At 43.7% G+C, this 25,314-nt stretch overlaps 1 protein-coding gene across 6 annotated transcripts in view; it reads left to right on the top strand.

The window, feature by feature from the left end:
* Nucleotides 1-854: 854 nt before the first annotated feature.
* Nucleotides 855-25,314, top strand: part of pclob (piccolo presynaptic cytomatrix protein b) — a 61,463-nt gene continuing 37,003 nt past the window's right edge. For 5 of the 6 annotated variants that reach the window (XM_037106850.1, XM_037106849.1, XM_037106848.1 and 2 more), the window contains exons 1-11: nucleotides 2,631-2,768; nucleotides 4,278-5,601; nucleotides 6,464-7,297; nucleotides 9,736-10,527; nucleotides 10,691-11,587; nucleotides 11,810-12,751; nucleotides 13,013-13,903; nucleotides 14,234-15,085; nucleotides 15,334-16,491; nucleotides 16,676-18,313; nucleotides 18,726-19,763. In XM_037106850.1, the coding sequence (XP_036962745.1) occupies nucleotides 4,537-5,601; nucleotides 6,464-7,297; nucleotides 9,736-10,527; nucleotides 10,691-11,587; nucleotides 11,810-12,751; nucleotides 13,013-13,903; nucleotides 14,234-15,085; nucleotides 15,334-16,491; nucleotides 16,676-18,313; nucleotides 18,726-19,763 (10,107 nt within the window). In that variant the 5' untranslated portion in view covers nucleotides 2,631-2,768; nucleotides 4,278-4,536. Of the gene's footprint in view, nucleotides 933-2,630; nucleotides 2,769-4,277; nucleotides 5,602-6,463; nucleotides 7,298-9,735; nucleotides 10,528-10,690; nucleotides 11,588-11,809; nucleotides 12,752-13,012; nucleotides 13,904-14,233; nucleotides 15,086-15,333; nucleotides 16,492-16,675; nucleotides 18,314-18,725; nucleotides 19,764-25,314 lie in introns of those variants that run through there. The other variant, XM_037106846.1, reaches the window with a different exon arrangement.

Genomic DNA, 25,314 nt, shown 5'->3' with positions numbered 1-25,314 from the left:
GGGGTCCGTCTTTGCTGCGGAACGATGTGCTTCAGCTGTGTGAGCGCGGGATTTAAGTCTGGTTTGGCATTATCAGAGAGTGCGTGGGAGAGGAAAAGGGATGGTGACAGTGGAGATTGTAGTCGTTGCATTTAAAAAAACTGACAAGCGGGGAGAGAGATCAAAAGAAAAGAACATGATGGTGCCGCATCTGGTGATTGCCTGCTGTCTTACGCTCTTACATAATGTTGTTGACTGACAAACACGACTCAACGCCGAGTGGGATGAAAACAGTTTAACAACATCAAAAAAAAAAAATGTTAATCATGAGGACAGACTTTACATGTCGTTCGTTTGAAGATGGACCAAAAGAAGAAGAGTTGGTCTCGGTGGGTCCATGAGTTGGACAAAAAAAAAAACCCTACAGTGACAGCCCGAGTTATACTGATACTCCACTAAACCAGGAAGAAGATCGTCACATGATGGTGACAGAAAAACGATGATTTTCTTCAGCAACAGATTGTGAAGATGAGGTAGATATAAGCAGTCTAAGATTGCTTAAAGGATTTCCGGCCCCGTGTACAAGCCCAGAGCTACAGCCTATATCCCCAGATGGAGATTGTGCTGATGAATGTTTCCTGTGCGTGTGTGTGTGTGTGTGTGTGTGTGTGTCAGCAACAACAGCCAAATCTGGCACTTTCCAACGAGGGACCGTGGCGATCCTGCCGCTCGCACACATCACGCATGACGTAACTCTTCCACACGCCCACACACCACTTGCTCCTCAGTCCTTCCCACACATCTCACTCACGCTTACCACATGCTGAATAGGAAGTGATCTACTGTATGTCGTGTGTGAATTTCCATGCGAGTGTCGTGGAGCCGAGGGGGGGGCGCGAGTGTGTGTGTGCTCAGAAAACTGACAGTGAATGGCAGAGGGGTGATCTATAGAGGTGAGAATATTCTTTTTATGCTGTTGTGTATTCTCTTGCTCAGGTGTCAAGTTTTCTGAACCTTTAATTTGATAACCAGTTTCACAGACAGTGCAGGCAGCATATGCAGCATTTCTCTGCCTCAGAGGTACATGTGTGTACTGCACATTGTGGGTCCTTTAACAGAATTGTTAAGGATTTCCTTGTCAAGGCTCATGGCCAGTTTTTGAACAGAAGTCAGCATGTCTTGTGTCTTCATTTGGCTTGAGCTTAAAGGACAAAGGCAAGTTTCTTTTTAATTTTTTATTCCATCACTCAGACGGTGGCACAGGAAAAGATTGCCCAGATTGTCTCTTCACATCACGTCTGCTGTGTGGAAAGAAACTCTTGTCAGGATGCGAAGGCCAGCACAGGAAGAAAAGAGAGAGGTTACACTGATTTAAGAGAGGTGCTTTGTGCCTTTGGGTGCCTCATTTTCCATTTACATACATCTCTATTACGTATTCCAAAAAAACTGAAATGCAACCATCAGCAACAACCTTTAATTCAGGCCCAAGAGGAAATGTCTAGACGGTGTGTGTGTGTGTGTATTTTGGAAGGGTTGCTGCATATTGAAGAAAGGATCTGGTGCAAAAAGTGTTTGTTATGCAGAATAATGTAACATGCAAGTGTCTGCAGACATTTTTTTTTTTTTGCTTTACAAGCGTATTTGACCGGTGTCCAAGACTGTAAACTGTGTGGATTATATCCCCCAGGTCTGGAGTCAAGTCTGTATGGAGAAAGCAATTACTTTTGGTCAACATAATGAAGACTAAGAAATATGAAATGGCCGTTTTAATGATAATTCTGAGATGTATTGATTTCGGGCTGAAATGAGTTGTGTTACTCCATGGGCTCGTACTCAGACGGGGGTTGAAGGATGGATGATGTTTATGAACTGTGTGATGGGGACAGATGATGCAGCGGTGTGTGGATGACAATATGTGTTGTTTCATCACATCGGGTATAGACAAATATCTTCATAAAGACAAAGGAGACGTGGCCGGCTCATTTTTACTAATGACCACTGAGCAGAACAGAGCAGGCGTTGGGAGTAATTCAGGCTGAAGATTTGGAGAAACAGAAACTAATTCTCTGAGTAGTGTTTAAGAAGAATACTTTGTTCTCTTACTTAGGTATTATTTTTAAAACCAGTTGTTTTAATCAAAACTGAGTAATATTTCAGTACTGCACTTTATCCACTTTATCCATCACTGCACACATGTGGATACATAGAACTACACATATATATCAAATGCACCATGGCTCTCTGGTGCTCTGTGTTAATTTACATTAAAAACAGAACAAAGGATAGTAAAGCTGGAGAATAAAATAACAATTTGGTATAAAAAGCATAATGTTACGTGAAAGGGAAATCCAAACTGAGCTGGGGCACATCTGATGTTGCTCTCGGTCGGCACACGGCAGCTTACATCACATTATCCCTCTATATCTCTCATGATCACCGCGGTGACACTGCACATATATCAACGGGAGAAAATGTGCAACGCATCACGCGGGAGGGTAAATCTTAAGGTCTTCGCTGGCGACAACACGTGACCGGCGGGGAGCGAATAAATCGCCCTGTCCCCTTTAATTTCAATTTCCGTGCGTGATATATATTGTGATCACCTGTCAGATGCGGCGCCTGCGCACTGGGGCGGGAGGCGGAGTGGATGCTGATCGCTCCTCTATCTGCTGCCCTGTGCCCTCCATCCCTCGCCGATCAGACAGACACGGACGCGCGGGGGGGAAGATCCGAGGCGGGTTCTTTTTTGGGAGGCGCGGACCGGGGAGGCAGATCTGCTCTCCGTGAAGGTACAGTTTTTACGGCTCCGCTGGAACACCCGCGCGTCGGCGTTTGACATTGTGACCGTGGAGGGTGAAGGATGCTCGGCTGCAGGATGGGAGGAGATGATGAGTAGGGGGGGACACGGCGCGGATAACAGATGGTATTTCGGCAGATGACAGGGTTTTTGCTGGCTCTTTTTTTCCCCTTCTCGGTTTGAAAATAACTCTAGGATCTTACAGCAGTCGGAGTTTCCGGAAATCCGAACAGACTCGTGGTCAAGGACACAGAAATAGGCGATAATGTGTATTTTTTCGTGTTTTCGCCCCCCTCTCCGTCTCTGCTCACCCGTGCGCATGGAGCTGTCATCACCTCTCACCCTCTGCGGACTAACGTGTCAGCGGCTTTAGACTGGTCTGGCGTAAATGCATGCATTTTATTTTTTATTTTTTTGTCATTAGGATTAAGCGCTGTGGAGACATTAAATCCACTCGACCGCCCCTGGGTGGACCATCGCTGCCGGTGGGCTGGCTGAGCGTAGTAAAACCTCAAAAATCCAGCTGCCGGGCTAAATATAACGGCAAATACTTATCCCAGACCCGTGCTGCCCTTGATGGCGCTTTTGTAAAGTGTCACTGTTCACTTCCCATGCATGTATATGATGGGCCCCTACCCGGATGTGCCTGCAGTTTTCTCTGTGGAGAGAGCGCTATAAATGTCCCGTGTTTACGCGTCTCGCTGCTGTAAAACATGTCCTGCATGAGATTTAGTCGCTGGCTGCTGTTTGGGGTTGATGAATGAGAGAGAGGGTGGCGGAAATCCGAGAATGCGATCAGCAGAGAGAGGCGAATTATTTAATAGTAGTCTGGATCTGCTCGGATGCTCGTCTGAATAGGGGTTTTGTAGTGGCCGGGTGTGTTGAGAGCGTACTGCGGGGCTGAGAGGCATCTCCGAGGGTTGTGTACGCTGTGATCAACAGAGCGGCTCCGACCCCCCTCTCCATGGTCCTGAAAGCAACAGTCGGCGCCGAGTAAATCAAAGCGAGGCTGGATCATTAATGGCTTTTCTCTCTCTCTCTGTGCGCTTGCGAGAGCCGACGACTGCCACGCAAACGGTGGATCGTTCCAGGGGCGATGAGAGCACATTTTTATTTGAGGTGTTTCCTTACATTTTACAGTGTGCTCCAGTGGAAATTCCTTCATTGTGAAATTAGGGATCCAGAAGAAGACAGAGTGAAAAACACATGGCATTATCTAACAGGCTGAGTGGAGTTATCAGAGACAACCTGATAACAAATCTGTCTCATTCTGTAAGAAGGGGATTGAAAGCCCACCTTCTGCAGGGAATCAATGGATGAATGATATTAGGTTTCCTCTGTGTGTTGTTGCAGCAGGTTTTGTTTACCAGACAACATATTGGCACAGACAGGGCTGTAAATGAGGTTCACAAATTCTCACACTCTCTTTCATTACCCCTCCCTTTTGTCTTGTTCGCTGTCATCTCACACTTCCTCTCTGTCTTATTTCTCATGCATTTAGGAAGTCTGATGTAGATGCCGAGCCAGAGGAGAGCCCAGGGAGCAGCAGTAGCAGCAGCAGCAGCATTGGGGCTGTAGATGCCCTCTCTACAGCTCCGGCCCCAGCCCCCCCTCAGGCCTCTGCGGGAGAGCCAGGACAGAGAGGAGACAGCTCCTGCTCTGACTCCGACAGTCTTGTAGACTCCAGCTCCAGCGAGGAGGAGGAGGAGGAGGACGACGACGACGAGGAGGAAGAGGAGGGGGAGGAGGAAGACCCCAATATGTTCTCCTCCAAATTCCTTAGCGGGGCCAACCCGCTCAATGCCATGTCGTCTGCTGTGAATAAGTTTGGGTTATTTGGAGATGATGGGGAGGGGGATAAAAACCAGAAAGCACCTCCCCAGCAGGGGGTGAAGACACCTGGACAGCAGCTGCCAGGAGCAGGCCCTGGTAAGGGCCCTCAGCAGCAGCAGGGACCACAAAAGTCAGGCCAGGGCCCCCCTATGCAAAAGCCTCCTCCTAAACAAGGACCAACACAGCTCCATGGGAATGGACAGGCTGGACCACCAAACAAGCCTGGTGGACAACAAGCGGCTCCAAAGGCAGGGACACAGCCTGATGGCCAGCCGCAAAAAATTCAACCCCAGGGTTCACCTAAGCCTGGAGCTCAACAACAGATTCTGACCAAAAGTGGAGCACAACCAGAATCTCCAAAGGCATCGTCACAGCAACAGGTTCCACCTAACACAGGGATGCAAAAACAAGGGCCTAATAAGACTGGTGCACAGCATCAAGAACCTGCAAAGACTGGAGTACAAGAATCAGCAAAGGTTGGGCCTCAAAAACCTGGCTCACAGCAAGGGTCACCTAAAGTAGGACAGCAACAGCAAGGATCGCCAAGAGTTGGACAGCAACAGCAGGGGTCACCAAGAGTTGGACAGCAACAGCAAGGATCGCCAAGAGTTGGACAGCAACAGCAGGGGTCACCAAGAGTTGGACAGCAACAGCAAGGATCGCCAAGAGTTGGACAGCAACAGCAGGGGTCACCTAAACCTTTGCAGCAACAGCAGGGCTTGTCTAAGGTGGGACAACAACAGCAAGGCTCCAGGACTACACCCCAGCAGCAGTCCTCTGTTAAGCCTCAGCAACAAGGCTCCAAGGGACCTGGTACACCGGGAGCAACCAAAGCTGGATCTCAGTCAAATGCAGTAGCTAAGTCCCTTTGCCCAGTATGTAAGACAACAGAACTTAATATGCACACCAAGGATCCTCCTAACCATAAAACATGCACACAGTGTAAAACTGAGGTGTGCAGCTTCTGTGGCTTCAGTCCTCCAGACTCTGATGTAAGTAGTGGCTGAGTATTTTGTTTGTGTAGTATTTCTTATATATTTTATGAATGTGCATGCATTTTCCTTCATGAAATATATTTCACTATAGAAGCTGGTGTTTTTATTTTTTATATGGTTTTATTTTATTGACAAACGAAAGTTCCTCCCCCATTCAGTGTGATAGATCATATTCACAAGGTGGCCATTTTTGTCTTACACCACACTAGGGGTGGAAAGCTCAAATGAAGTACTGCTGTGTACTGCAAGTTATATGAATATAGGCTATTAGACAAATTGTCAGCTTACTACTTCCTGATTGATAGGCAATTGTAAAGACAATTGGTAGTTTAAGCATTAGCATTCAGCCACATTCTAGCTAACCTTACTGTTTGATACAATACAGTTTTGATATGATAAGATTGGGAAAGGCATAAATAATTCAGAAATATACATCTGGGAGACATTTTTCTAAAATGGAAAGTGAAACACACAGGATGTATTCAAATAGTAATGTTAGCCATCATCAGCTAGAGAGTTATGTTAAAAAATGTTGTGTAACCTTGAATAACGGTCGAATGTGGCTCTGTATTTTCCCTATCCATCGTCTTCTTCAGTTTCTGATCAATGTGGAAGCTGTAAAATGATAACAATTTGTCATTTTATCTACGTTGGTATGACTCATAACCTGAAACACAGCAGTACTACTTTATGCCAGCGTACAAGTTTCCCGCATGTAGTGATGTTGGAGACCACTGTGTGAATAAGGTCTATATTAAATATTGTAAAATGATGTTTATGATGTCCGTTTTCTTGTACTTTGTGTTATTAAGTTTTTCATCATGTCAAAATGTATGTGTGTGTTTATTTTTTTGTACAGGGGCATGAGTGGCTTTGTCTTACCTGCCAGGTACAGAGAGCTCAAGGATCCTCTGAACCACCGGGACCTTCCATGAAAAAGCCCACTCCCACTAAAGTTCCTGCTTCTCAAAACCGGACACCATCTCCTGCTGCACCTGTCAAAAAAGAGATGTCAGCACCAGGCTCACCTCAGAAAATACAGCCAGCTAAGGGTGAAGCTGTTAAAGGACCACAAAGTCAAAAACAGGCCAGCCCAGCGCCTGTTCAGAAAATGACACCTGCGACCCAAACAACATCAGGGTCTCAAAAACCAGACCAGACGAGTCAACCTGCACGTAAGCAAAGCAGTGCCACCCCAGCTCCCCCGCAGGAGTCAGGAGGTTTATTTGGCTTTGGTGGTGCTAAAACTGAAACTGCTAAGCCTGAAGAGTCAGTGACTGGGAAGATGTTCGGTTTTGGTTCCTCCATTTTCAGTTCTGCATCTACTTTGATAGCCTCTGCTGTTCAGGATGAGCCTAAAACCACACCACCAGTTTCCCCTAAAATGCAGTCAACAAAGGAGAACAAACTACCTGCTGTGCAAAAGTCAGTGCAAGACAAGAAACAAGAGCAACCCCAGCAGACAAAGGGTCCTCCAGCAGGACAGGCCAAAGTGGACAAAGCTCCATCAGAGACTCCAAAGGCAGCAGCAGCCTCTCCCAATGTTCCTAAAACAGGCAAGTCCGCTTGTCCAATCTGTAAGATGGTGCTCAACGTGGGCTCAAAGGATCCTCCAAACTACGACACCTGCACTGAATGCAAAAGCACTGTGTGCAACCAATGTGGATTTAACCCCATGCCAAATGTTAAAAAGGTAGGTCACATTGATTACACTCTTGATTAAATTAACCAATGAAGGGATGATTGAAACATTGAGGAAGAGTTTCCTGAATTATCTGATTGGTTTCACAGAACACATCTGCTGATTCAGTCCAGGTTGTTACATTCGTGCTCAGTGTCACCAAAGTGTTCGTTACTTAGGTACAATACTGTAGCATGCTCATGATACTTGTGAAATAAGCTCTTTGAAGCTAAGTTCCCTTTTGATGTTCAGAGTGGTTGCTCTCATGTGTTATTCCTAAATGGTACAACTCATGTGCATGAATAGATGACAAAGCAGCACTCATTTTCAAGTTAGAGTTCAAATTCAACTTATGTCAGAGGCATGATTTAGACATTCTATACGTATACTCATTTTCCCCTGATAGTTTTCTTTTCTGGAGATAATGGTGATTGTTGCATGGTTACAAACAGAACTTTGATCCATGATTTGATTAAAAAAAGCAGACCAAATACAAACAATTTCTTAAGGTGTTGTCAAAAGTTCACACTGTGTTAATTAGTGTTGCTAGAATAAGGTAAAAGAGACGTACTATAAGAGTACACACACACACACACACACACACACACCTAGCTGGAATGTCTTGTCAGGAGTACTACATGCAGAGTAAATGGCCATGGCATCTTTCAGGCTATGTGAAGACACAAAGGACTTGACACTTGACTCTGTAATTCAATGCACAGTTAGTAGGCTGCCTTGCCAAGGACAGTCCAAGGCTACTTGATCATGTGATACTGCCTAAACTAATGGCTAAAACCAAACCTTTGGTAGTGAACCAAAGTCAGAATGGAGAAATCCTTGTGTTTTTTTTGCAAACGCTCTGAGAAAGTGGATGTTTTAACCTGCATAGTTTAAACCACTGAAACACCTTCATTTGGCTCATGTTTTAAAAGGTTACTTTTACACTTTTAAGATGATACAATTAGTTGATTAAATTAAACTTTAAAGACATTTTAACTGAAATTTGCACTCAGTAGCATGGCAGGCAGGTCTAGGGGATGTGGATGGGTATCAGGAGAGTTTTTGTGCCATTTGTTGAGTAATGAAGCGCATCAATGATGTGCATACATGCATGCATCTGCATTGTTAAGTTGTGTGTATGTGTAGACACTGTTCTTGTGGTGGTAAGTTTACAAAAATTAGTTAACTGTAACGGACCACATGATCATATTTTAGGCTGATTTCACTCTGTAGATTCATGATATTGGTGAAAGAACACAAGTTGTTTGTGTTTTGAATGATTATATTTATGACTGTGCAGAGAAATTTAAGTAACATTATAAATATCGATTCTGAGGAAAAGTTGCAGTGCAGGTAGTCTGACTCACCTGATGCAGATTGTGGGGTTAAGCCTCAATTGCCACCTATTTCAGGCAGCATTCACCTCCTGTCCCACTCAACCATTTTCAAAATTCCTGTGGCTACGGGAAACAACAAAAATATTTTCAGAGCGAGGTATGAACAAAAACAAGTTAGCTGTTGTTACCTTTTGTTTTATGATGATTTAGCGATTTTAGGGAACAGGGCACCATAGCTGCATCCTGGGCCCATACGCCCAAGACAATTGTGATTGGCTTAAAGAAAATCAAACAAGACCATTTTTTCTCACTTTACAAGAATGAAAATGTGTGCAGCTGACACAGCGTTGTGAAAATAGGCCTTGCTATGCACGACTACAGTGCATGCAGAGGTCGAGCACAAATGCTATGTGCAGCTACCAGCGACTTTTAAGAAGGAACGTTTTCTTGCATGTCACTTAATGCGTGAGTTGACATTGTGATTATTACTGGATTTCATACATACATTTTAGTAATGATTAGATCTTCAAGTCTTTAAAAATATGTATATGAATTTCATTTCAAGCAGTGAGTTTTCCATGAACTCCATGAAAAAGGTGGCTGCACTACTTCTATGGAGAAGAGGGAATGCAGGGCAGATTGGGAGTCCAGTTTGTATGCATGACAGTAGAGGAATGAAGTGGCGACAATATGCAGATCTAAATGATAAGCCATGTTTAAATGTCAACGTGGATCCAGGCACCTGCCAGGCACAGTTATATAGTTTTCACACACAAAGTAAATAGTGACCGTTAACAAAAGTATATATAAGGAAAAAGCTGGGTAGTGCCTTTCTTACATCATTCATCCTAAGATTACATATGTATGCCTCATCACTCCCAAGTTTTGGATCAACCCAGTTCTGTCTTCAACTAAACTGATGTAGCCATCTACAGAGTCTGCTCACAGTATTACATAAATATTTGTGTGTGTGAGAATGTGTTTTCTTCTTTTGTTTTACTTTAGGGAAAAAACTAAACGTACTACTTTTGTTTTACTGTCGTTCTGTTTTGTTACTATGAAACCAAGCACATGAATAATTTGTTGTTTTTTTCTGTTTTTTTTTTTTTTCAGGGAAATGAGTGGCTTTGTCTGAACTGCCAGGTGAAAAGAGCAGCAGCTGGTATTGAACCTCAGAGAGACACATCCTTGGTCAGTTCATCATTGAATAAAACTTCAACACAGCCTGCACTACAAAAGACTTCTGCACCAGGCTCTCCCCAGAGAAAAGTTTCTATGCCAGCAGCACAGCCAGCCAAGGCTGAAGCTACTAAAGGACCAGATTCTAAACAGGCCAGCCCAGCTCCTGGTCAGAAAACACCCCAGGAGAGCCAGAAGACAGGTCCTCAGAAACAACCAGACCAGACAAGACAAACTGAACGTAAGCAGAGTAATGCCACTGCAGCGACGCAACAAGAGTCAGGAGGCTTCTTTGGTTTTGGTGGTGGCAAAACTCAACCTGATGCTGCAAAGCCTGCAGAGTCAGTGACTGGGAAGATGTTTGGTTTTGGTTCCTCCATCTTCAGTTCTGCATCAACTTTGATTTCCTCATCCATCCAAGATGAGGCCAAACTCACACCGCCAGTTTCTCCTAAAATGCCTGCTGCAAAGGACTCCAAATCCCCCACTGCCAAGAGACCAGAACAGGAGAAGAAACCAGAGCAACCCCAGCAGACCAAGGAGAAACCTCCATCAGAGCCGCCAAAGCTCCCAGTCATTTCCAAGGCAGGACAGTCTGCCTGTCCTCTCTGTAAACTGGAACTCAATGTGGGCTCTAAAGATCCTCCCAACTACAACACCTGCACAGTGTGCAAAAACACTGTCTGTAACCAATGCGGATTCAACCCCATGCCAAATGTTAAGGAGGTAAGATTATACTACAGATCACAGAAAAGTTACTTTAGCAGTAATCCTTGCATTATGTATTTCATGATGGATGTAATTCATGCTTTATTATAAAGTAGAATAGATTCTGTTGTATAACAAAACTGATCTAAATTTGACTAATTAAGTGTTTGCTGTAATATAGGAGAAGGAGTGGTTGTGTCTAAACTGCCAGATGCAGAGAGCACTGGGAGCATCTGAGCCTCCAGGAACTCCCATGATGAAACCTCAGGCCTCACCAAATAAAGTCCCTGCACCTGCCAATGCCCTTAATAAGGAAACTCCCCTTATCGATAAACCTCAAAAGAAAGACATTCCAACAATAGCTGAATCTAAAGCAAAGGGGACCTCGGCACCAGGCTCCCCTCAAAGGAAACCATCAACACCAGCAGAGCAGCCAGCAAAGGCTCAAGTAGTGAAAGGACCTGAAAGTCAGAAGGCCAGCCCAGCTCCTGGTCAGAAAACACCTCAGGAGAGCCAGAAGACAGGTCCTCAGAAACCACCAGACCAGACAAGTCAAACTGGACGTAAACAGAGTAATACTACCTCAACTACACAAGAGGAATCCGGAGGGTTCTTTGGATTCGGTGGTGCCAAACCTCAACCTGATTCTGCAAAGTCTGCTGAATCACTGGGTGGAAAAATGTTTGGCTTTGGTTCCTCTATCTTCAGTTCCGCATCCACTTTAATAACCTCAGCTGATTCCAAAACTACACCACCAGTTTCTCCCAAGATGCCTGCTGGAAAGGCAACCAAATCACCTGTATATCAGAAAAAGGAGTCAGAGAAGAAACTAGAGCAAGTCCAACAGCCCAAGACCTCTCCCTCCCTCCAAGCCAAAGTAGAAAAAGCTCCATCAGAGCCTTCTAAGATTGCAGCTGCTTCCCCAGCTGTTCCTAAGGCAGGCCAATCTACCTGTCCACTCTGTAAGGTGGAACTCAATGTTGGCTCCAAGGAACCCCCCAACTACAACAAGTGCACTGAATGCAAGACCACTGTCTGTAACCAATGTGGATTTAACCCAATGCCAAATGTGTCAAAGGTAATAAAACAAATATTACAAAACTCCTAAATTACCAAACAGTGTTTTGAAATTTTGCAATACACAACTATAGACATTGAAAGTAACGTATGAGAAACCATATGCAAATAGTGATGCACTGTAAAAGATAAAGAACTATACAGAACGTATTTTGACACAGTGAAGTGATTCCATGCTTGCATGATTACAAATTATTTAATTTGTCATATTTTATTTTTGCAGGTGAAAGAGTGGTTATGCCTGAATTGTCAGATGCAGAGAGCTCTTAGTGCATCTGAACTCACAGCACCGCCCACGAAACCTCCCAGTGCAGCCAACAAAATTTCTCCATCTGCTCTACAACAAAAAGCCCCTAATCAAGTGGAAACTCTAAAGAAGGAGTTACCAAAATCTGATGAACCTCTAAAGACTCCAGTGGCTGATACACTTCAAAAGAAGGAAAGCTCTGCACCAGGCTCTCCTCAGAAGAACCAGCAGCCCACAGCAGTGACACAGGCAACTAAGGGGGCGAAAGGACCACAAAGTGACACACAGGCAAGCCCAACCCCTGGTCAGAAAACTCCTCTAGATATCAAAGGGGCATCAGGTTATCAGAAACCAGCAGACCAGGCAAGTGAACCTGAACTAAAAGATGTTAAGGTCACCCAAGATGGGTCGATTAGTCCTAAAACAAGGCCCGATGCTTCAAAAACAACAGAGTCCATGACTGGAAAGATGTTCGGCTTTGGTTCCTCCATTTTCAGCTCAGCATCCACCTTGATATCATCTGCTGTCCAGGAAGAATCAAGGACTACACCACCAGGGTCTCGTAAGATGTCTGCACCTGCACAAGTCTCTCCGAAGATGTCTGCTGTTCCCAAGGTTTCTCCAAAAACGACACCTTCAGTTTCGCCTAAAATGTCACCAGCAAGAGAGCCCAAAACTCTTACTCAGAAGCCGGAGCAGAAGAAACCAGAGGAGTCCCCCCAGAACAAAGAGGACAAAGTTCCAGCACAGCCAACAAAGGCAGCAACAGTATCCCATAAGGCAAGCGAGGCCACCTGTCCACTGTGTAAAGTTGAGCTTAACATCGGCACCAAGGACCCACCGAACTACAGTACCTGCACTGAGTGCAAGACCACTGTCTGTACCCAATGTGGATTCAACCCAATGCCTATAGGAGAGGTAAATGAGGACTACAATCACCTGTGTCATTGTTTTTGTTTTTTTATACCGTGTCATGCATGAATTTTCAGTATTTTCACATTCTGCATGTTTAATATTTGTTTTACAATTTGTTATCTGTGACCGTTTTATAATAACCTCATTGACCTGTAGTGCAGTTTTGAAGAGTTGATATGTTTCTTCATATACCTCTGGTTGTTGTGAATTACTTCAATTCCCAATTCCAAAGCAAAAAATAACTGATTGTCTGCTGTATTTTAGGTAAAAGAGTGGCTATGTCTGAACTGCCAGATGAAAAGAGCAGTTGGAGCATCAGATTCCCCAGGTCCTCCCACAATGACGTCCCAATCATCACCCAGTAAAGTTCCTTCACCTGCTGCAGTCCAGCTGAAGGATTCTGGTAAACCAACTACGCCTCAAATGAAAGACAGTCAAGGTCCAGCTGTGCAAAAGAAAGGGACAACAGAGCCAGCCTCACCACAGAGAAAACAGTCTACACCATCTGCGCAGACAGACAAACCAGAAGCTGCTACAGCACCATTGAAACAGGTCAGCAAAACACCCGATCATAAAAGACCACAGGAAGGACCGAATGTTGGTCTAAAAATGCCACTAGATCAGACAAGCCAACCTGGATCTAAGCAGAATGATGCCACTGCTGCTCCACAGCAAGAGTCAGGAGGCTTCTTTGGCTTTGGTGGTCCCAAATCTCAACCTGATGCTGCAAAGCCTGCAGTGACTGGAAAGATGTTTGGCTTTGGTTCTTCCATCTTCAGTTCTGCATCGACTTTGATCACCTCAGCTGTTCAGGACCAGCCCAAAACAACCCCACCAGTTTCTCCCAAGATGTCTCCTGCAAAAGAGATCAAGTCCCCTGCTGCTCAGAAAGTGGAACAGCAGAAGAAAACCGAGCCATCCCAGACCAAGACACCTCCAGTGGTACAGGCCAAACTGGACAAAGCTCCATCAGAGCCTCCAAAGGCTGCAACATCTTCCCAAGCCACTGTCAAACCACACCCATCTGCTTGTCCACTCTGTAAAGTCGAACTTAACATGGGTTCCAAGGATTCCCCTAATTACAACACGTGCACTGAATGCAAAAACACCGTCTGTAACCAGTGTGGATTCAACCCTATGCCAAATGAAACAGCGGTAAGACTAAAGGAAATAAATAAATATTGGATAAAATTTAAATTCTACATTTTACAGCTGCCATGCTTCAAAGAGTTTCACCACATTTATATTTTTAAAAGGGTCTCTTAGTAGTTGTTTATTGTGTGTAAATTATGTATGCCTTTGTTCATTATTTTCTGGGAATATTAAACATTGAAATATCCAATTAGTGTCTCTTAATAGATTAATAAATGCTGCTGAAATATAACAAAAAAATTAAACTGCATACATAAATATAAAACATTGACCTTTTATAAACATGTTACCTCACATTTTGTAATGGAACTTTTTTCTTCTTCTCCTTTTTAGGTGAAAGAGTGGTTGTGTCTCACCTGCCAGATGCAGCGGGCTCTTGGAGCAACACAGCCCTCAGGAGTCACTTCTGTCAAATCTCAGACACCTGCACAACCCCAAAAGAAAGACATCATCAGCACAGCTGAGCCTGAAAAGAGAGAGTCATCGGCACCACACTCACCTCAGAGGAAACTGTCTACAGCAGCACAGCCAGCTACAACCGAGGCTGCTAACAAGCCAGATGGTCAGAAACAGCCCGGCACAGTCCCACAAAAAAGGCCACAGGAGCCTCAGAAAATGTCAGGTCCGAACAAAACACCAGACCAGACAAGGCAAGCTGAACGTAAGCAAAGCAATGCTACTACAGCGACGCAGCAAGAGTCAGGAGGCTTCTTTGGTTTTGGTGGAGGTAAAACTCAACCTGATGCTGCAAAGCCTGCAGAGTCAGTGACTGGGAAAATGTTTGGCTTTGGTTCTTCCATCTTCAGCTCTGCATCTACTTTGATAACCACAGCTGTACAGGACCAGCCCAAGACTACTCCCCCAGTTTCTCCTAAGATATCCCCAGCAAAAGACGTCAAATCCCCTGTTGCTCAGAAGAAAGACCAAGAGAAAAAGCCAGAACAACCCCAGCAGACAAAGACACCTCCACTGATACAGGCCAAAGTGGACAAACCTCCATCACAGCCTCCAAATGCGGCAGCACCCTCCAAAGCTGATGTCAAATCAGACCAGTCTACCTGTCCACTCTGTAAGGTTGAACTCAACATGGGAACCAAGGATCCCCCTAACTACAACACCTGCACCGAATGCAAGAACACCGTCTGTAACCAGTGTGGATTTAACCCCATGCCGAATGTCTCAGAGGTAAGTAAAATTACCTCAAGAGTATTGTGTATTGATGATGTAGGTTCCATGAAATATCTGCATATCTATGTATGGTTTATTATGAACTCAAATAGTATATTGCTAACCTCAAAATTGATAATGTGGTGTATCTGAAACAAAATATTTTAATGTACAACTGATTTTGTGTGCTACATTATAATGCTGCCATACAAATGCGATTAATGTTTTTCAGACAAACTTACTAAAAATAATATGGTTCCCTACAGATGAATGAGTGGTTGTGTCTGACTTGTCAGATGCAAAGAGCTCTCAAAGCAGCTGAAACAGCAGAGCCTCAAATGATGAAACCCCAGGCATTACCCAACAAAGTTTCTACACCTGTCAGCCAAAAGAAAGACATTATCTCTACACAAAAAGCAGAAGTGCTTGACAAAAATCAGAAGGACAGTACAGCAGCAGGTGCACCACAAAAGAAAGAAGAAACTAAACAACCACCTCAAATGCATATTACCCAAGCATCAATCCCAGATGCTGTTTCAGCCCCAACAAAAGAGGAGAAAACCAGTCCAGCGCCTATCTCTACTGCCCCTCCCGCTAAAGAGACAGCAGATCCACTTAAAGACCTAAATAAACCACTGCCTGCTCAACTTCCTGAAACATCTGCCCAGAAGAATAAGGATATCACTCCATTGAGTTCCCCTGCAACTAAAAACGTATTAGAAAAAGAGGGGAAAGATGTACAAGTTCAGAAGCCAGCTGATCAACCAGTCACATCCACTGATGAAGTAAAGCCCCAGCAAGGCCTAATCCAAGAATCAAAACCTGTTGAAATGTCAACGGCCAAATCTGTTCCTCTGGCAGCAAAGCCAACAAATCAAGAATCAGTTTTCCCCAGCTTTGGAAGTCCTAAATCTCAGCGTGCTGCCTCTATAACAACTGAAGCAGTGACTGGGAAAATGTTTGGATTTGGTTCATCCCTCTTCAGCTCAGCATCCACCTTAATAACATCTGCAGTTCAGGAGTCTCGCACAACACCACCAAGTTCACGCAAAATGTCTGCCCCAGCACAAGTCTCCAACAAGATGTCAACATCTCCAAAGCCTAGTCCCCCACCTTCTCCAAGGATGACATCAGAAAAGGAGACCAAACCTCAGGCTCAGAAACCTCATCAAGAAAATATAGAAGACCAGCCACAGCAGGCCAAGGCTCCTCCATCAGGACAGGCTAACGTTAACAAGGGTCCAGAGCCAGCAAAACCAGAAGCCTCCCAAACTGCTCCCAAAGTGTCGCAGTCTACTTGTCCACTCTGTAAGGCACAACTTAACATGGGATCCAAAGATCCTCCCAACTACAACACCTGCACTGAATGCAAAGCCAGTGTCTGCAACAAATGTGGATTTAGTCCTATGCCAAATGTTACACAGGTAATTTAATAATTAACTTTATATAAAATAATTTCCTCATTCAGCATTTCTGTTAGTTTTCTCTAATTGCTGCATTAATTTCCAATTACACAAAATAATGTATTTGGATCTATCAAAGCTGCTCTGAATGCTCATTATTCCCAAATGAAAAGGATGTTACTCATGTTTTGTGTTTGTTTTTCAGGTGAAGGAATGGCTTTGCCTCAACTGCCAGATGCAGAGAGCACTTGGAGCTTCTGAACCCCCAGGCCTTCCTATGATAAAGCCACAACCTTCTCCGAGTAAAGAGGTCCCTTTTGCGACAAAGAAGCAAGAGACAGCAGTGTCAACTTCTCAGGAAGACATCTCTAAAGTCCAATCCAAAAATGAGCTTGACAATGTTCCTGCAACCAAAGAGAAAGTATCACCACCTTCACAAACACTTACTGAAGAGACACCGAAAGGACAACCAGGTACTCCCCAGCAACAACCTCAGCCAACAGCTGTGACTTCTGTTGCTGAGTCTGCTCCTCCACCAGATCGAGAAGCTGGCAAAACACCCCTACAAGAACCTCCAATAGCTGTGACTTCTGTTGCTGAGTCTGCTCCTCTACCAGATCAAGAAGCCAGCAAGATACCCCTACAAGAGCCTCCAAAAAGTGTGACTTCTACTGTTCAATCTGCTCCTCCACCAGCTCCAGAGGCAGAAAAGCCACTCCAGCAACAACCTCCAAAAGCTGTGACTCCTATTGCTAAATCTGCTCCTCCACAAGGTCCAGAGACAGAAAAGCCACCCCAACAGCAGCCTCCAAAAGCTGAGATCTCTAGCACCAAGTCTGCTCCTCCACCAGGTCCAGAGGCTGGAAAGCCAGAGGCAGCAAAGCCAACCCCACAAGAGCCTCCAAAAGCTGTGACCTCTACTGCTCAATCAGCTCCTCCGCAAGGTCCAGAGACAGGAAAGCCCCCCCAACAGCAACCTCTAAAAGATGTGACTTCTAGCACTAAGTCTGCTCCTCCACCAGGTCCAGAGGTTGGAAAGCCAGAGGCAGCAAAGCCAACCCTACAACAGCCTCCAAAAGCTGCACCTTCTATCGCTAAGTCTGCTCCTCCACCAGGTCCAGAGGTTGGAAAGCCAGAGGCAGCAAAGCCAGCCCTACAACAGCCTCCAAAAGCTGCACCTTCTATCGCTAAGTCTGCTCCTCCATCAGGTCCAGAGGCAGCAAAGCCAGCCCATCAACAACCTCCAAAAGCTGGTACCTCTCCAGCCAAATCTGTACCTCCACCAGCTCAGCCTGCAAAACAGGAGTCAGGTGGCTTCTTTGGTTTTGGTGGTCCCAAAACACAGCCTACTGCAGCACAGTCTGCTGGGTCAGTGACTGGAAAGATGTTTGGCTTTGGGTCATCTTTCTTAAGCTCTGCATCCACGTTGATAACTTCAGCGGTCCAGGATGAACCTAAAACTACACCGCCGACTCCACGTAAGATGTCTGCTTCAGCTCATGTCTCACCTAAAACTACACCACCAGCCTCTCCTAAAATACTACCTGCAAAGGACACAAAGCCACCTGCCACCCCGAAGACTGAGGAGAAGAATCCAGAGAAACCACAGCAGGAAAAGACTCCTTCAGCAGTACAAGCCAAAGTGGACAAGGCTCCATCGGAACCTCCCAAAACAACAACAGACACCCAAGGGGCTCCAAAAGCAAAAGTGTCCACCTGCCCACTCTGTAAAGTTGACCTAAACATGGGCTCCAGAGATCCTCCCAACTACAACACTTGCACCGAATGCAAGACAACTGTATGCAACCAGTGTGGATTTAATCCAATGCCAAATGTGGCAGAGGTAAATCACCATACCCACGTTTTGCCGCGCTAAAACTTCTTTTTCTTCAAATTTTTTCAAACAAAGGATACTTGTATTGATTGATTAAATTACCATTTTACAATTGTCTTTAACATTGCTTATGGATCTAGTAAATTCATGATCTGACATGACACATTAACTTTGTACAGGGATCCATAAGTGCAAGGTTTAAATCAATACTTTTGAATATTTCAATTGCATTTTGACACACTGTATGTTGGTTTACTACATTAGTACAGCAGGTTCATATTAAATTATTTTATAAAGAGGCGAAATGTCGCATGTAATCAAAATCTGAATATAATTTGTATGGGTTTGACTATAAAGACACTGTGTTGATATCTGTGTCTCAATAGTGATCTTTACATTCCATTGTACATTTTTTTTTTAGGAAAAGGAATGGCTTTGTCTGAACTGCCAGATGCAGAGAGCCCTAGGAGCATCTGAGCCAACTGGACGTCCTGTAGTGAAACCACAGCCCTCACCAAGCAAGGTATTTACACCTCCTGCCCCTGAACAAAAGGATGTACAAGTCCAGAAGGAGAAGTCTATAGAAACTACAGCAGTCAAAGTGGATGTCACTCAAGCACCTCTAGAGAAAAAAGAAACCCCCAAAGCTGAGGCTGCACTGCCAACTGGAGTCCAAAAGACAGAGATACCTCAACGAGGTTCAGTGCAAAAGACACAGGTCCCACCAGGCACTGAACAGGGGAAAGACCAGGGTGCCACTGGTCAGCAAAAGCCTGTTGGAAAGTCCCCACAAGTACAGGTTTCTCAGACGACAAAGCCAGAAGTCAAGGCAGGTCCCATAAAACAAGAAGCTGGGAAACCACCACAGCAGCCCCCAAAATCTCCAACCCCTGCCGCTAAATCTGCACCACCACCAGCTCAGCCTGCTAAACAGGAGTCAGGAGGCTTCTTTGGCTTTGGTGGCCCTAAAACACAACCTGCTGCTGCAAAGCCTGCTGAGTCAGTGACTGGAAAGATGTTTGGCTTTGGGTCATCTTTCTTAAGCTCTGCATCCACTTTGATAACCTCAGCTGTCCAAGATGAAGCTAAAACTACACCACCAACTCCACGTAAGATGTCTACAACAGCCAGTGTCTCACCTAAAATTACACCTCCAGTTTCTCCTAAGATTCCACCTGCAAAGGACACCAAGCCACCTTTTGCACAGAAATCAGAGCCTCCTCAACAGGCCAAGCCTGCTTCACCAGCACAGGCCAAAGCAGAGAAAGCTCCATCAGAGCCTCCAAAATCCACAGAAGTGACCCAGGTCACTCCTAAAGCAAACCTGTCTACCTGTCCACTCTGCAAGATTGAACTCAATGTGGGCTCCAAGGATCCTCCCAATTACAACACCTGCACTGAATGCAAGAACATTGTCTGCAATCTTTGTGGATTTAATCCAATGCCTCATACAGGAGTGGTAAGTGTGATGCATTTAATTTCATATGTAATTTTCACACCAATGTCAAGGAGTTTTATAGGTTTGGCAATTGTCACACACCCTACGATCACAGAAGGATTATTATAGTTTAGCATTATGTGTTTTACTGGACTGTAATTAAGTCAGCAGCTTTGATGTAGTGTTCAGTTTTCAGTAATCATGCCTGATACTGAGCAGCAAAACACTAGTTAGGGCTTGGTAGATGTATTAGTACGCCTATTAAATTGTGCTGCTTTTTTGTCAGCACCATTCAGTGTTTGCACTGTATTATACATCAATTATATGAGATAAACACATTCACTTGAGCATGTAAACAAATACATAAGAAAGAAAGCATACATGGTAGAAATGTAAACATTTAGAGATATTGAGGAAGGGAGATCATTAGAATTTTTTGTTTTCATAGTGTCCCATGTATAATTGGCACCTAGCTGCTTTTGCTCAGCAATAAAATCCCCTCTGCTTGGAGAAATTTGACTGTTATCACAGTCAAATCACAGTGTTGCTGCTGGTACATGGTTAGAATTCATGTCAAATGTAAAAGAGCAACACCTTTCTTCATATTATAAATACACATTCTGTCATACAGAGCATACAGACCACCTTTACTGCTCAGTAATCATTGCTGTGGCAACACCTCATCTTTCTAATTAGTATACAGTATATGAAACTGTTCATTTGATAGTTCCTATTAAGTGAAGAGTACCTTTTTCTTGTATTATCAATTAATATGCTTCTTTGCTCTTCCTTGTTGTTTGCCTTGTAAGGTCAAGCACATCTTATTTTGAGTGAGAATTTGCAACCGATAAAACAGACTTTTTTTTTGTAGTAATTTTTCTTTCTGCTTTATTCTACTTAAATATTCTTATGCAGTGCAAAGGATGAAAAAACATGGAGATTAGCTGTCATGCAGTCTTTTATTTCTTTTGAAAATATTGAACAATAGGCTGAATTTATGCTGTTGAATTTGTTTTCTTGACAAACAGCAGGCATTACAAGTGTGGTTGAACAATAGATGAGGGTGCAGCAGAGAAAATATATATGGAGAAGTTGGTTGAATTTGTTTTCAGACTGTGACTTTGAATGGAGGTCCGTGTGCTGTTAATTAAGGTAACCTTTGTGACACATTGAGCTACTTTGAGAGGTCCTCAAACATAATTTCAAACTTACTTAAATGCAGGATCCATGATGGCTGCTATCCCTCCGCCAGAGTGGCCGGAGTTATTACATAACGACTCATGAGAAGAGTGCTCCAGCAGACCGGCGCACTGAAAATGTATTAAAGTGATTGAAGGTTGTGCAACAGCATTAGTGAGATGGGATCTGCTGCCATAGCAAACCAGGGAATCTCCATCCCCCGTGAGAGATCTGAGATGGCAAAGCCCTGTGATATGCCAATAAGCAGAGGTGAAACGGATTAAGTCCAACACAACACCGTGCAGTACATTAGGGCAGCAGACATTTCCTTTCAGGCCATCTGCTCTCTCACAGATCAGTGGCTCCATGTAATTCGACAATTTCCTCTTTATTTTATGTGGGTGGCAGTGGCACGTGTTTGTACCTGTTTTGCGACGCACCCACTCATGCAGGTCATAGCTGAACGCATGACTGTGGCTCCTATATGTAAGGTGCAGTAATACTACCTTTCTGAACAGGTCACATTTCCCTGTAGGGTTGGTCAGTTTCTGGCAGCAGTACTAACAGTTAATGTCTTAAATAATTTGTTAATGATTTGGTGAGCCCTTTGTTCTTCTCTCAGTTACTTCACTGTTCATTTTGTTCAAAGGACACAACACAGAGCTGCAAATGCTTAAAATGTGGGTGCAATTCAATAATGTGCCCCGTCAGTCATGAAAGTCATTCCACTGGCGGCTTTTGATTAAGGTCATCTCTGATGCTGATACTTTCATAATGTGAGGTCCTATTAAATGGGAAAAAAATGGCTGTGTGAAGTGTGAAAAAAATACAATATGTAAAACATGAATTTATTGAAATAGTGTCATGCTTTACTCAGTTTCTGGAAAACTCCTGCTTTCCATGAAAGACGAAATATTACTGGGGAACAGTTATTTTTATGAGAATGAGAATGATTCTTGCATTCTGTTGTCTCTTGGTAAAGAACAAAATCCCTCTCGGTTGTTATTGAATCAGTGCGCTTTATTTTTTTCTCTTTTCCATAATTCTGACTCCAATTTGTTTTCCCAGCGTCAGATTACGACACACTCGGCCCAAATGGCACATTATTATGGGTAAATAACGCTGACAGAGATGTGCCTCTTATGTAATTGACACTTCTCACGTTTTTTATGGACACCAGAGAAGAGGAAGTGCCTAAGGGTGGATGTTGGATGGGGGAGGGGACAAGCACGGGTGATTAATGCTGTGTGTACAAAATAGAATTATTCCTCTTAATAGCAAAGGAAAACAGAAATAGTCTGGCCTTAACGCAACTGAATAGGATGAACTGCCATACTTATTTCTGTCCTATGACCTGCTTTATCTAAAGCGGCTGTGACTGCCAGTTCCCTGACATGAATGTGCATGGCTCTTCAGTCGAAGGGCAGAAATGCCTCCTTTTAAAGTATGAAAAGGACTTGTGAGGTATAAAAGGAGAGGAAGCCACTTTAGGCAAACGGAGTGCTAGCAGCAAGTCTGTCCATTTTTCCCTTTGCTTGTTCTGCCTCAGCTGATGCCATCAAAAGCCTGGGAGTGACTGTTGTCTGATAAGTAGGACACACGTGTGTCGTGCTTTGCCAGCTTAGGCTTTGTGTGTGACAGATGAGACGGTATAAGTGATAGTTCGTCAGCATTTTTTTCAAATGTTACCACATAGCTTACCATGTCTTAAGCTTTAAATAGTTTTTGATTGGATCTCATTTTTTCGTTTCTTGTTTTTTGTCTTCCAATAAAAAACAATCTTCACCCTATATTTTCTCTTTAAATATGGGTTTATTTCAACATCCATTGGATGAATTATCCCATGAAATCAAAGCTAAAAGCAATTGCCAGACATGGCACACCGATTCATAACAAGATGCATTATCTCTGACACCCAGGCATGCAGAGAGTACCTTTAAACCTGCAATTTAACACTTTTGAAGTCTTGGCTGTTTTCTAAGTTTTTTATATTCTGTACACACACCAGGTGTATGTGTAAGATGTTTTCTGCTGCAAGCCAGGCAACCACAGACAGGTGGCCCCTTGATAAGGAGGAGCACCTAGTGACAGTGTTAAAAATAGTCACTCTGAGGAGAGACCAAGCATACCTGCTGCATCCTTGCTCTTCTTTTATTTATTTTTTACAGCCTTTCTCAGAAATTACAATGAGGCCAGCAGTGCTAAAATTGAGAAGGCCCATGCTTTGGATGGGATGCTGCATCAGAACATTGTTAAAATTGTCTCATAATGCTGATTTATTGTTCACATTGCTATATGTATTTATTGCCACTGCTGATAGTTGTTTTTCCACACAGATTACGCATTACCCGTAGTTATGTTCCCTGTCCCAAAAGAAGGAGTAGGACCCCACCGAAGCTTTGTCAATGTACCTCCTAGTGCCACACCCTCTCATTACCTCTTCAACCCCAACCCCTTCTCTCTATTGCACTTTGCCATCAAAGGGAAGTTTGCTGATGCACCATTCGATAGATTGCAAAAAGCAGTGGGTGTATTTCCTTGTCTTTAGAATGAAGCACTCTGCTTATTACAGATTAGTAGGTCAACAATCCCTATTATCAGAGGGCTTGATTTATGAGGAGTTCTGCTCTGTGGGGGCTGCTGAAAGCCAAGTATATTAGCCAGTTACAGCTTGTGCCAAAGGCGTCTGCCAAGAAATCAATAAGAAACTTACCAGCTCCAGCATCAACAGCAGAAAAGCACTGATGAAAGGCTGAGGGAAACAGCAGTGTTGTCCACAGTCCAAAGGACATCTCTTCAGTCCAGCTATCATAAAATGCTCTGTGACTGGTTTCTTACTAGAACGAATAATACGAACTCTAATTAATTGATGAAATCATCACATTAAATTGTTGAAATTAGTGCATCAGTGTGGAAATGCAAGAGTGACAGGCCTTCCCTTTTAAGAGCAGTTTGATTGATGTTTGATTGACAGTGTATTTGTTCAGCCATACAGCTGCCGTTCCATGGCAGTTATACATAATGCACAGTGGACGGTGCCAAATGCATATGTCGGATGTGAATACCAATAAATGTGTCAAATTTGAATGAACGGTTTCTTAAAAAAAAGTAATGTTTAAAGATAATTTAGCCCAATGTGAATGGGTCCTTTCTCTAATATGTGGCATAAATGCATAAATACATAAATGCAGAATGTCTTTGGCTGTGAATAAAGTGAACTGGGCAATTCTTTGTAAAGCTCCGCAGATCCAGCTTAATGCAGCACGCCTGTGTGTCAAGAGCATAATTTCCTGACTGCTGTCATTGTGAAGGTCTGGTAATCCAGCTCACAGGCTAATCGTGGGGAGCAGCCTCTCCCATGGCTCCGTGCTTGGGGCTCTTGCTCTTTAGTCATAAAACAGATTTAATTAGACAAAAGGATGATGGCGACTTTCCAAACCCTGTGGCTCTGATGTATGGCTCTGAGACTGTGGTGCTGTGAGGCAGTGACTGGCGTACGGGAGGCAAATGTGATGAGATTAGGTTTTTTTTTGTTGAGTGCAATTTTTGTTGTTGTTTTTATACTCTGATTTTGAATTTGCAGGGAAAATGATTATCAGTTGCAAGGCTGGTGCAATGGTGGTGTCTAATGTTTATTCATGCTGATTTGTTTAGCTTTAGTTTGGCATACAATACACAATGCTGAAGTTTAACCCCTCATTTGCACACTTTTGTAATTGCTTTGTCCATCTGCTCTTCACTCGGGTTGAAAAAGGTCATTTATCATGTTGAGACTTGGATCTGTGGGATACCAGCACCTGGAGAGGTGTGAGATTGCAGGAGAGCGAGGGAGAGAGAGAGAATACAGTAGACCATCAGAGAGACTCAGGAATGCAAGGCCACGGCTCAGCCATCTGCGAACACTGCTGTTTGATCGTACTCTATCAGTCTTAGTTCACAGTCCCTTTCAAGTTTGTACTGTTAACGAGGAGCAGAAGCTGAATGGGGAATAGGACACAATGTTTGATTTTAATGAGTTATGCAAATGTGTGGGGTTTTTTTTTTGACAATCCCGCCGCTCTTTAACAACCTGTGAATTGTTAAGATGTGTTAATTTCGGAGTGCAGTTATCTTCAGTGGCTCAAAATGAATGTCGTTTGCCCCGCGTTGATCCAACTGATTGCTGAAATGGCAATTATAGATATGTAAAGTATGTCAAACCCCAATTGTGATTATGTTATTTCATCATGAATCAGTTTCTCTTTCGGAATTGTGAAATTGATCGGTTTCGATATCCAAGTGCGGTTTATCTAATATTGAAAAATGAGTTGTTGTTTTTTTCATATTATCTCAGATTATGGTTATGGCAGCTCAGGACTTCATTAGCAAGGAAATATATGGTATACCCTTTATA

Source organism: Acanthopagrus latus, chromosome 8, assembly GCF_904848185.1.
Source record: "Acanthopagrus latus isolate v.2019 chromosome 8, fAcaLat1.1, whole genome shotgun sequence".
Lineage (NCBI taxonomy): Eukaryota > Metazoa > Chordata > Actinopteri > Spariformes > Sparidae > Acanthopagrus > Acanthopagrus latus.
The sequence above is the reverse complement of the archived record's forward strand: the minus strand, read 5'-3'. Positions and strand labels throughout refer to the sequence as shown.